Source organism: Herpailurus yagouaroundi, unplaced genomic scaffold, assembly GCF_014898765.1.
Source record: "Herpailurus yagouaroundi ecotype Mexico unplaced genomic scaffold, PumYag 100, whole genome shotgun sequence".
In the NCBI taxonomy this organism is placed as follows: domain Eukaryota; kingdom Metazoa; phylum Chordata; class Mammalia; order Carnivora; family Felidae; genus Herpailurus; species Herpailurus yagouaroundi.
Genome location: NW_024412391.1, coordinates 55470637 through 55483363, shown reverse-complemented (window position 1 = coordinate 55483363; position 12727 = coordinate 55470637). Strand labels below are relative to the sequence as shown.

Sequence of the window (12727 nt, the reverse complement as noted above, 5' to 3'; positions counted from 1 at the left end):
TTATTATTGAATATAAAAACTGCAACCTTGTTCATGATATGTGCTATGCATCATGTGCACAGCATGTGTATTTCCACATCCCTCAAAAAAGAAAAACCAGTTGACTTAAAACTTGGAAACCTCAATCCCAGTAAGAATGGTGCCCTCCTTTATAGGTGACATTGCATATAATTTTGTTGTAATTTACTGGCGTTAGTTTCCAAAGCAAAGGGAATGCTATCTCAGCTCTCCTATCATATAATCATGTCATTATCATGCCGTTATAAGGCTTTTAAAATTCATATAAAATGCAAGCCATTAAAATAAATTGATTTCTATTTGCTTAACTCATTTATAATTTTCTCGACTTAGTTGGTTTCAAGAATAAACTAAAGTCAATAACATACTTATCAACTCTCCCCAAAATATTACTTGTAGCAAAAGTCACAGATTCTAATCAAGTATGTTTTAATATACATTTGAATAATGCTGTAAAAATAAGGTTTTTTTTTCATTTTTTTTAACATTTTATTTATTTTTGAGACAGGGAGAGACAGAGCATGAACAGGGGAGGGTCAGAGACAGGGAGACACAGAATCTGAAACAGGCTCCAGGCTCTGAGCTGTCAGCACAGAGCCCGACTCGGGGCTCAAACTCACGGACCGCGAGATTGTGACCTGAGCCGAAGTCGGCTGCTTAACCAACTGAGCCATCCAGGCACCCCAATAAGCCATCCAGGCGCCCTCTTACAAGCATTGTTAGATACCATTTCTTTAAACAATAGATTATAATTTTCTAGCTCTATCTTTAACCAGCTTAAGTGCTACAGGGAAGTTACTTTAACATTCTGAGGTCTCAATTCCTCATCTGTAAAATGAATAAAATAGTAGTATCTACTTCAGAGAGTTGCAAGTGTTGAATAACATATAATACAGGGAATAATACAATGCCATACACAGTAAACTATCATCTTCTTGATTGAGTTCACCTTCTTTTAGAATCAATATTTAGCTATTTCCATACGAGGAAAATCATAGAGATCATGAAAAACACACATCATTTCTGACTTTTTTATGACAAGGCACAACTTTGGCAGTGTTCATCAGCAGCCTGTTTACCGACAGATATTTGAGGCCACCATTCAAATTAATTTCCATGAAGAAGAAAAGGAAAAGTTACTGTTTAGAACTCCAGAACAGCACATACACATTTTCTTGTTCAGAATCCATTTTCAGCACTGAATAGAAAGAGTAACTTAGAGTTATCAAAGGAAAATATCAAATGACAGGAGTATCTTCAAGTTCCAAAAACAAACAAACAAAACAAAACAAAACAAAACCCAAAAGACAAAGGGGTCTTTTAGAATGTAGCCAACAGTTAAACCATTCATATACCTACTGGATTAAGTTCAGTGACATCCCATTCAAGGTACTCTGCGACATGCATCATCTGACTGATGATATTTTCTAGTTCCTGGAGAGAAGAGAGTGGGGGGGGGTGGAGAAAGAGAGAGAGAGAGAGAGAGAGAGAGAGAGAGAGAGAGAGAGAATATGGATATGAATACAAGGTCTTTGTAAGTTTTTCAAACTTTTACTTACAAGAATTGTTTTCTTTAACATGTAGCTCAAAAACTAAAGGAGTTACATGATTAATTTATACCTATTATATAAAATTTATATATCTATATAGTAATTTATATACACATGTAATATATCCTTTTAACAGTCTGATTAACTATACATAAAAGATGCACTTGAATACAAATTCATTTTGTACTTTGTCTAGAAATCTTCACCAGGAGAGGGCACCAACTGCACAAAAAAAGATTTTCTTCCAAAAGATTTTTTTTTTAAGGAAGAAAATCTGTCTTGGGAAAGAACATCTGATCAAAGAAGAGACATGCATATTTTCACAAGATGTGATGTTTAAGTCACCAAGCATCCTGACCCTATGGCTTGGAAACAGGTGTGGAAGGATGAAAGGAAGTGTTTGAGGGCAACTGAGAAGTTTATTTTTATTCCGATACACTGAGAATGTATACTGACTGTTCTAGTCATTAAGTGGTATAATTTGCTCTGCTAGAGGTGCGTTCAAGGGTCAAAGTTTAGAGGCTAAGTACATGTAAAGTTTATTTTATGAGGAAATAGAATTTTAGTTAGAATCTTCATATTATTCTGCTCAAGTGTCAACTCTTTGAACAATGGCTAGTTAATACATATGACTTGACTAAACAAATTAAAGCATTTGCTCATAACTATTTATTTAATGCTTTAATTGTTCCCTGTATCCAGAATAGATTAAATATGCTTTTTAAATGCTAGTAATTTTAAATGTAGTCAATGACGTAATTAAAATTGTTGTTACAGTATAATAATGTAAAACTTTATACTTCTTATAGTATAAAAGAATAAGGTTTGAAAGCATATTAATCAAAGATAACTCTACTCAATCTAATCTCTAATCTACTAATCTCAGTCTCTGATCTAATATATGTACTTAACATTCATAAAGTGAAGAAGGAGATATGGTAAAAGAGGTTTTCTTTTGGGAGATAATGGATCCCTATAAAAAACTGATGGAAGCTACCCTACCATTCTCTAGAAAAATGTAATCATGAAAATGTTGCTTGTGTAACACAGGTTGCCCCCAAAAAACATACAAATATGAATGTGTTTACTTAATACAGATAAGAAAAAATTTAAACTAGTGTACCTTGGAATTATAGGCTAGAATTGTGCGTGTGTGTGTGTGTGTGTGTGTGTGTGTGTGTGTGTGTGTGTTACTCTGTCTTTGCCTACAAATATATGCCTTAGTGGTTTAGAAAGGTTAAACGTCCCTGGATATGCTTTTAGGAACAGAAACTATTTCTAGTGGACTATTATGTAGGCATGTTTAATTGACATCAGATAAGTCAACTAACCTAAGACTCGGTTTCCTCATCAGTAAAATGACTATTCTAATCTTACCTAGTTCGTAGAGTTGCTGCAAAGAGTAAACATGCTATGATATGAAATACATTTATGCCACCTGGCATAGTGCGAGGGATCAATAAATATTAACTAGCATTATTACACAACAGTGGTCATTTTTCAAAGTATCAATTTTCCTATGCCTTGCCTCCACTATGTGAAGTGTTATACCTTTACAATTCTAAGACAAATGACATCAGCATGTGCAATTTCAACCTGACAGTGAAGGCAATATATTGTTGTAGTAGGTTGTATGGAGAAAACCATAAAAACAAAATTTAGACCCTTAATTACAAAACAGACTACTTGAATCATAAATAAATTTATTTACCCCCAATTCATTGTTTAATATTGTATGTATAGTTATAAATATTGTTGGAAATATACTGTATGTTAACAACAACAACAAAAATGGCCAGAGACCAAAAAAGCATTTAATTTAATTTTCAAATCAGCTGCCAAACCATGGCTAAAAGTCTAGTAAAGAAACATCTTTTTAATTTAATTAAACAGAAACATTAAATAAAACAAATTTGCATTGAAATATAATCTGTATCAATATAGTCAGAAGTGCTACAATAAGCATATGGAAATATCTAGAAAAGTCTAAACTCCTAGCTGTGAAGTGCCACCAGAAAATGAGCAAATGTATCATGTAGCTTAATATTCCTAAATGGAAAACTGCACACTACCAGGCACTTAAAAATGATAGCATTTGAAAAACTGGAGGGACTTAAATAAGAAATCCTACAATCACAGCATCAATTTAGATGGGTGGTCATTTCCTAAATTAGGAATTATACGTTTTTATCTCTCTCTGGAGAAGCTAATGTGCCATTATCGTACTCAGCATTACATAAATATGTATCCAACTTCATTGCTTTGCCTGTAGAATTCTGTTTGGTTCTGTTAGAGGGAAGTATATCAGATGATGAGAGAAACTCACTCATTATCAGAAGTAATGCTCATTTTAATCAATTTAAAAATATCAAAACATTTGTTTTTTAATGTACCTGCATGCTTCAAAATTTCCACAACCTGATATTTATTATTTTATTAATATTCTTATATTTCCTTTATGGAATAGGCAATGATATAATATGAAAAATATATGATTAGGAAATGTAAATGCATTATTGGATGGAACCTGAAATGGATTTTCATTTGAGGCACTGATTCGTGCAGTAAAATTAAGAATCTAACTACTCTGAAAACTAACACTTATTTGTGTATATTACAAATAAAATAAACATTTAATTATTCATTTCAATTAAGTCATACAGAGATTGTATTTTTTTCCTATTGCTTTTTATGACTAAAATGATAAAGAATACAGTTTGCATTTATATTAGATGAGACATTTTAAAAAGGAGAGTTGGTCAAATCAATTTTTAAATATATGTATGTATTTTAACAGCATATATATGACCAAAAGACTTTAAAATGTGGCAAATGATAACATGATTGAATTGACTTTATAATTTCTTTTAATTCTACTGGTATTCTCGATAATTTCCTTAGTGTCAAACCTCAGATTTTTTTTTTTCTTTCTAGATCAATGATCTCAACTTTCTCTTGTATTATTCAAACAAGGTTGGGGTCTTTTTTTATCGTCCCATGCATAAAAGTCACTTTTTTCTAGTAAAATAATTCAATAGAACAATTGTAATCCTAACAGCCTTTTCAGGTCATTCTCTTTCAAAAATTCAGATGATAAAAATGCTGTGTGAGTGCATAGAAATTATATTAAGTGTGTCTTCTGTGGTAATAGCTATAAATTTATTCATTGCATTTTTCAGAACAAACTGCTTTGAAATTTTCACAGAAAATTTGAAGAAAAAAAATTACCGAGCTGTCCAGGAAGCCATTCCCATCTGTGTCATAGAGGCGAAACATAACTAGAAATAAAAGAGGTGTTGAAAAAAATATTATAGGTGAGTGAGATCAATGTTAGGATAAGACAGATTCTTCAAAATTTATTTTCTGTTGAAAGCAAATATTCAGGGGCGCCTGGGTGGCGCAGTCGGTTAAGCGTCCGACTTCAGCCAGGTCACGATCTCGCGGTCCGTGAGTTCGAGCCCCGCGTCGGGCTCTGGGCTGATGGCTCAGAGCCTGGAGCCTGTTTCCGATTCTGTGTCTCCCTCTCTCTCTGCCCCTCCCCCGTTCATGCATGCTCTGTCTCTCTCTGTCCCAAAAATAAATAAAACGTTGAAAAAAAAAATTAAAAAAAAAAAAAAGAAAGCAAATATTCAATCCTCTCCTACTTAAAGCAATTGATCTATGGGATGATTTCTCAAACTAATTTGCAAATGAATTCATCAGTTAACAAAAATATGAAATATCAGATACAAGGTCTATCAATTTTTGTTATGTATCTAGAAAACACTAAGAGGTACTATTCTTTGCTCATTTTTTTTATTACAAGATCATTAAATGAAAACTCAAAAATGAAAGAAGGAGTTTAGACATTCAGAATGCAGATATTAAAGGGCAGAGTGAATAAGAAGAAAGATGTAATTTGGAGGTGTGTAACCCAAATTCGGAACATGCGATCCTCTAGTACATGAGCATAGTCAAACACTGTTTTCTTCTCTGTAAAATGAGAACAAATACCCTGTCATAAAACACACTTGTGAAAGTTAAGTGAGGTGATACACATAAATGCATATCCAAAGCTGTCGGTCAGTACACAAATGTAAGCCCTTGTTTTGATTGATCCCTAAGCAGTATGGGAAAGGATTAGTGCAAAACAAGGGAATTTTTCTGACGGAGGACAACAAGACACAAAATGCATTACTACCACGGTTATAATGGTGTATTTGTTGCAGTCTGAGAGGTAGTTTCATAGGGTACCCACTCTTTGAACTAATGAGTCAGGAAAAGGGAAGTGCTGTCTCTGTGGTAGCCAGCACAGGAAAGCCAGAGGACAGTGGGTCTCAATGGCCTGAGGATTCCCTCATAAATTCACATACCACCAGGAGACCACAGCAGAGGCTGCAGGTGCCATTTTGAGATAAACAGAGAAGACTGACACAGCTGTTAAAACAGAGGAGTGGAAGTGAGAGTTTTTGTTGGGTTTGCATAATTTCTGGGAGAATCTTGATGTCTGAGGTCTATCGTATTAAATAAAGACATTGATAACAAGGGGGCATAATTATGCAATGGCCTTGATCATATATCTGTAATTATTATTTTTGTATTTAAAAACAATCATTATACTTCACCAATCAAAGATATGATTATGTATTTATAAGATGTATAGCCCGTCTGCATACAACGAACTGGAAAAAATGCTTGCAATGTAACTATCATATACTATTTATTGTAAAACGCAAAAAGACTTTAAAGATGTTAAAATGTAAGGGGAAAGTGTGTACCTATTGAGTTAAGGAACATAACGTTAGGCTGGCTAATGATGTAAATATCTTTATTTGCAAACCATGATGATTACTCTCTCTCGTGTACTCAATAAATGACAAAAATTCAGAAAGGAAAAAACCTACCACAACATGGATACTAAGATTTTCCAGAAAAAAGCAGAAAATAAAAATCACTTGTTAAGCGGCAGGAATTCATTCACACATCGCCCAAAGAACGGTTTCAGTGCAGGGAACAAGGAAAAGACTTACAAAAGCCTAACTTTATTTATTTATTTATCTTTATTTATTTATTTAAGTTTGTTTATTTTTTAGAAAAGCGGGACAGACACACACACACACACACACACACACACACAGAAGAGAGAGACAGAGAGAGAGAGAGAGAGAAAGAGGGAGAGGGAGAGGGAGAGGGAGAGGGAGAGGGAGAGAGAGAGACTGACTCAAGTAGGCTCAGCACAGAGCCGATTCAGAGCTGGAACTCCTAAACCGTGAGATCATGACCTGAGCAGAAGTCAGATAGCTTAATCCACCAAGGCACCAAGCCTAACTATTTTAGAATGGGGGGTACTGGTGACTCTATTAATCCTATCTTATTGTAGTAATCCTTATTATAATAAATGACTATGAAACCATTTTCACATGGTCAGATATATGGAGCTCTACACTTCTTGGTAAACCCTGTTGGAAACATAACCTCAAAAATACACACACAAGTGGACTCTGTGCGGGGGTATCTGCCATTTATTTTTGGCACCGTCTGCAACTTCTTTCTATGTTCTTAAAGCCACACGTTACAAAACACAGTAACAGATGACTTGTAGGGAGAGTTTTGCACATGGCATCGGCTCTACTATTCAGAAGAAAATCCTTGTTAATCGATCAGATGCTAGTGACCCAAGAAAAAATGTGCTATACAAATTCATTCTGGTGATGTGAGGCAGGAGTAGCAGTAATCAGAGAGGGCGCATTCGGAGTCCTGGATGTGTCAGCACTGTTGGCAATGAACAGTGCTCTCCCTGTGCACGGAGCGGCAGCAATGGGATTTTTCCCCGGTCCAATTCTGTACTTAAGTTCACCACTGATCCTAGAAAAGTATCCTCCAGATCTGGTTCTCTGCCTCTGCTAATGATTCTCTGTGTTCCTCGATATCATTAAAAAACAATAACCAGCTCTATTAAAAATCAAATTAATTAGGGTGCCTTGGTGGTTTGGTCGGTTGAGCGTCACACTTCGGCTCCAGTCATGATCTCGCCTTTCATGGGTTCCAGTCCTGCATCGGCTCCATGCTGTCAGACGGAGCATGCTTAGGATACTCTGTCCTCCTGTCTCCTGTCCTCCACATTCCCCGCTTATGTGTTCTCTCTTTCTCTCTCTCAAAAATAAACCTTACAAAAATCCTAAACATAGGATATGTTTTAAAAGTTAAATTTAATTAATTAAAAACTAACCTGTTTTTCTGTCTTGCCCAGTGATATTGTGCACTCAACATTGGTACTTAGTTCACATCAGACATAAAGGTTAGATCAAGAAAATTTTAAGTGTAAATTGAACTTAAAAAAAAATGTGACTTTAATTTTAACACTAAAGCTAAATTATAAAGCTTCTAGAAGAAAATACAGGAAAATATCTTTACAATCTTAAGGTAAGCGAATATGGACCATCAATTATTTTTTTTAAAAAATAGGTAGGGGCGCCTGGGTGGCTCAGTCGGTTAAGTGTCCGACTTCCGCTCAGGTCATGATCTCACGGTCGTGAGTTCGAGCCCCGCGTCAGGCTCTGTGCTGACCTCTGGGAGCCTGGAGCCTGTTTCAGATTCTGTGTCTCCCTCTCTCCGACCCTCCCCCGTTCATGCTCTGTCTCTCTCTGTCTCAAAAATAAATTAAAAAAAAAAAACGTTAAAAATATAAATAATAGATAATTAAGCTTCATCAGAATTAGAACTTCTGTTCATCAAAAGATAAATAAGAGAAAGAAAGGGAAAAAAAAGGAAAGAAAGAAAGGAAAAAGAAAAATAAGAACAAAATAATCCAGCCACAAATTAAAGAACTTTTGAAAACACAGATGTCTGATAAAGGGCTTATTTCTAAAATATATTAACAAACTTTATAGCTTAGTAATAAAATGACAAACAACCCAAATAAGAGAGAGTCAAAAAATATTAAACAGATATTTCAAAAATGGAAGATACATGAATAGTCAGTCAAAATAAAGTGTTCAAGATCATCAATCATAAACAAAATAAAAATTTAAGCCACAGAGACCACCATACACCTATTAAGAAGACTCTGGAATTCAAAAAAATTAAATGAACAAATTCAAACAAATTAAAAAAAAATACTATGTCCAAATTGTCTATGTGTTCCCAGTAGAGATGTTGGTCTGAAAGTTTTTTCATTATTGTCTAAAGTAGAAGTCCTGACATCTTTTGAATAATTTCTAAACACACTGACAGAGGATAATGGTTGCTTATGAATTCTCTTTATTTCATCAAGGAAAAAGGTGGAAAAATAAAAGTTCTAGTCAATAAGAATAGCAGTCATATAAACGGCATGCATATATTGAACAGTAAATCTAACATACTCTAAATCTGACCAAGACTAAATCAAGAATTTCTTCCTTCCTCCCTTCCTCCCTTCCTCCCTTCCTTCCTTCCTCCCTCCCTCCCTCCCTCCCTCGCTGCCTCTTTCTTTCTTCCTTCTTTCCTTCTTTCCTTCCTTCCTTCCTTCCTTCCTTCCTTCCTTCCTTCCTTCTTTCCTTCCTTCCTTTCCCCCTAATAAGAGAGAGAAATTCTAGGATTTTAGTTTTCAGAGACAAGTCTATTTTCCTAATTTAAAGTTATAGTAGTGTCATGCAAAATATGAAGTATTAAACACATTTGTCGACATTGGCTGTGTATTGAAGTGCGACTATGGTAATAGTAATGTATGAAATAGACATAAATCAGGGTGCCTGGGTGGCTCAGGTGGTTAAGTGTCTGACTCTTGATTTTGGCTCAGGTTATGATCTCACAGTTCTTGAGATCGAGCCACACATCTGGCTCTGCGCTGACATTGCAGAGCCTGCTTGAGATTTTCTCCCTCTCTCGTTGTCTCCCCCACCCCCTCCACCAAAAGAAAAAAATAAGCATCTAAAAAAAGAAAAAAAGAAATTAGCATGAATCAACAAGCACAAGGAAAATGTAAGAGGAAAAAAAAATTGGAAGCTGGAAAACACATGTTGAGTGACTTGGAACCCAGAGAATATAAACTTAAGTGAAGAAGCAGCAAAGATTTGCACAGAAAGGGTGATGAGATGAAAATTAAGTGATAATCTTCATGAAAAGAAGTTAGACCCTCAAATACTACCCTTCATACCATCCACCTAACAATATGCCAGCTCCCTACCCCAGGAGAAGAGTGGACACTGTGCTCTATGCAAACCAAGAGGATGCTGAGCTCAGGCTGCTTAGGACTGTTGATGGGAGGGGCACTACACCAAAATCAGGGTGTTTATGTGAAAATCTATACATTGAATATTAAGAGTATAAGCCCCCTTCCTTATCTCCAGTGAGTCACACTTAAACCTCACCCACATACCCACCCACCCACCACACCAACGAGTCCTTCCAAAACAAGTATTGGGAGGGGGGGAAAAAAAAACAGCAAGGCAGGGAGACAGAATAAAATCTTGTAAGAGGTAAATTGCAATCCATAAAACAAGAAGAGAGACAAATAAGGATTATGCTGAGAACAAAATGAATCCTCTGTGAAGTTAAAAGCATGACAGAAAAAGTAAAACAAAGACATCACAGATGTAGAAGACATTACAGATGGAAAAAAAAAAAGAAGACATAGGAGAAAATATGTTGGAAAAGGAAAATACTGAAAAAAAAAACAAATTCAAATTTCTGTCTTGGAGTATCAATATCCAAAAATAATAGTTCCAGAAAGATAGAACAAGTAAAATAATGGAGAAAGTAACTAAGAATGAAAAGATTAAAGAAAAAATGAAGGGCACAAATTTTTAAACTAGAATTTGTGGTGGAGGATTTGAAAATTCTTCAGTTGTACAGAGATAGAGAAACTAATGAAACTTTTTAAAAAGGTAGTTATTTTTTTTAAAGGGCAGTTATTAAAACTATGGAAAATAAAAATTGTTTTGCTTGGTAAGTCTATATAATCTTTCCCTTTTAAAACTACATTGAATAATATTGATGAAATTAATATTCTTATTAGAATTTAAAACTAAATTAGGCTCCAAGGTCAAGTGAATCATTGAAAAAAATATATTCTTAAAACTAACATAATAAGGATATAGATTTTTAGATGCAAACATAATTGAAGTTCAATATTAAAATAACTCTGTCAACATGATAAGTTCCAAATGTGGGTACCTGTTACAAAGTTACAAGCTAGTTTAACCCACTTTTTTTCTATTTTTATGCTCATGCAATTTCCCTTTATATAGAAACAATTATGCACCCACACATGAATTTGGTTAAAAGATCAGGGCAAAGGCACATTATGCAATATAAGGTTCATTCTTTATATCTACAATTTTTTTTCTCTTCCAAAAGATTTGCAAGTTTTTAATCTATTTTCTCCTCATCAACTTACTAAATATACCCTGGTGTTATTATACTTGGGATAATATATTTTTCTAATCAAAATATTAATATTTAGTTTGTCATTAAACATTAGAAAGTATGTTTATAAAGGGCATGTAAGCTGGAATTTTTTAACTCACTTTTTTTTACTTGTTTATATATTAGTAAGCTTTCAGGGCAGAGGTGAAAAAAAATAGCTGCTTGGAGTTTGTGACTTCTAATGCAATGAAGTAATGTTTTCTCCTTTTTTCCTACAGAGAAACAACAAAGACAAGGAAAGGAAGCTTTTCAAAATGAAGAGCACTTATACAGTCACTCAGAAATCATGGGTGTTAGTCACAGCCAGAAAAAAACTAGTGCCATAATTAACAACCAGTCTCTCTGGGCTTTAATTTTTTTCATTGACTCTACAGGGAGAATGACTAACTGATCTTTAGGGTCTCTTCAGTGTTAAATCCAATCGTTCTAAGATTAATACTATACATGGCAACAACTTTAACATACAGGTTATTCTTCATTATTTGTGTGTCAATGATCTATTTTGTGGTTATTTTTGTATTTTGTAACTGTATTTTGTATTTCTCTTCAGTGATACATTTTAATTAAATGTAAGCTAACAAAAATTATTCCTTAAGTCATTAACAATTTATAAATACCAATCCTAATGTAAATATAATGTGTCTTAAAAATGCAGTATAGGGGCGCCTGGGTGGCGCAGTCGGTTGAGCCTCCGACTTCAGCCAGGTCACGATCTTGCGGTCCGTGAGTTCGAGCCCCGCGTCAGGCTCTGGGCTGATGGCTCAGAGCCTGGAGCCTGTTTCCGATTCTGTGTCTCCCTCTCTCTCTGCCCCTCCCCCGTTCATGCTCTGTCTCTCTCTGTCCCAAAAATAAATAAACGTTGAAAAAAAATTAAAAAAAAAATAAAATAAAATAAAAATGCAGTATAAATGAATTTTAGCATCATTCCATGACTTAAATAATTCACGTTTTTTTCTCTTCTCAAACACCCATTGACTTCAACACAATTCCAATTAAGTATCATTCATTGATCATCTGTCTGTTGAAATACACACACACACACACACACACACACACACTCACACACACAGAGTAGGTGCTAGGGTAGGAAGTTACACAGCATAAGTGTACAAGCAAAATGAATCCAATTAGGAGTTGGCCAGAGAATTCATAACATGAGCTGGGCCTCAAGTGTATACTGTAGTGGATCTGATACACATTGAGAAAGAGCATTCCCAGCAAATGCACATTATAAGCAAAGGTATAAATATGAAAAAGTTTGGGTTTGTCTGGTGATTGAAAAGTAGATCTATGTGACTAGGATGTTGTCTGTGCATGTAAATGTAGGTCAAAGCTAAACGCAAGACGGCCAACTAGGTTGGGATGAAACTGTAGAGTCAAATCAGTTTATAGCTCTAAGTTTAGGGCTTAAGTTTATGTATTTTTAATGGGGAACTGTCAAAGGGACACATTCAGAAGAAGAAGAGGAAGAAGAACATGTCTAGAGGTTGACCAGTTTTACGTAAGATGAAACAAAGTTATAAGAATTCACACCTAAAGATGATGATTAAATACGTAGGTGTTGGAAAAATGAAGCATCTGGATCAACTTAACTAGAAGAAGTTGATGATGAGAGAAACACTGAGGGCACTGTAGGCCAGCTGAAGTTTTGAGTAGAGTTATAATCTGTAGAATTATAGTTTTATTTTACTAAATCTCTGCCATCACCATATATAAGCAAATAAATTGGGTGCCCAAAACTAAGTGTCAAAGAATGACTGGCATCATAGATTATG

General features: G+C 34.8%; 1 protein-coding gene across 10 annotated transcripts in view; it reads right to left on the bottom strand.

Moving 5' to 3' along the window:
- The window catches only part of DGKB (diacylglycerol kinase beta), a 750184-nt gene that overhangs the window by 548386 nt on the left and 189071 nt on the right, over positions 1-12727 (bottom strand). For all 10 annotated transcript variants that reach the window (XM_040472539.1, XM_040472542.1, XM_040472540.1 and 7 more), the window contains 2 exons: positions 4797-4846; positions 1378-1452 (listed from right to left, as the gene is read on the bottom strand). In XM_040472539.1, the coding sequence (XP_040328473.1) occupies positions 1378-1452; positions 4797-4846 (125 nt within the window). The remainder of the gene's footprint in view (positions 1-1377; positions 1453-4796; positions 4847-12727) is intronic.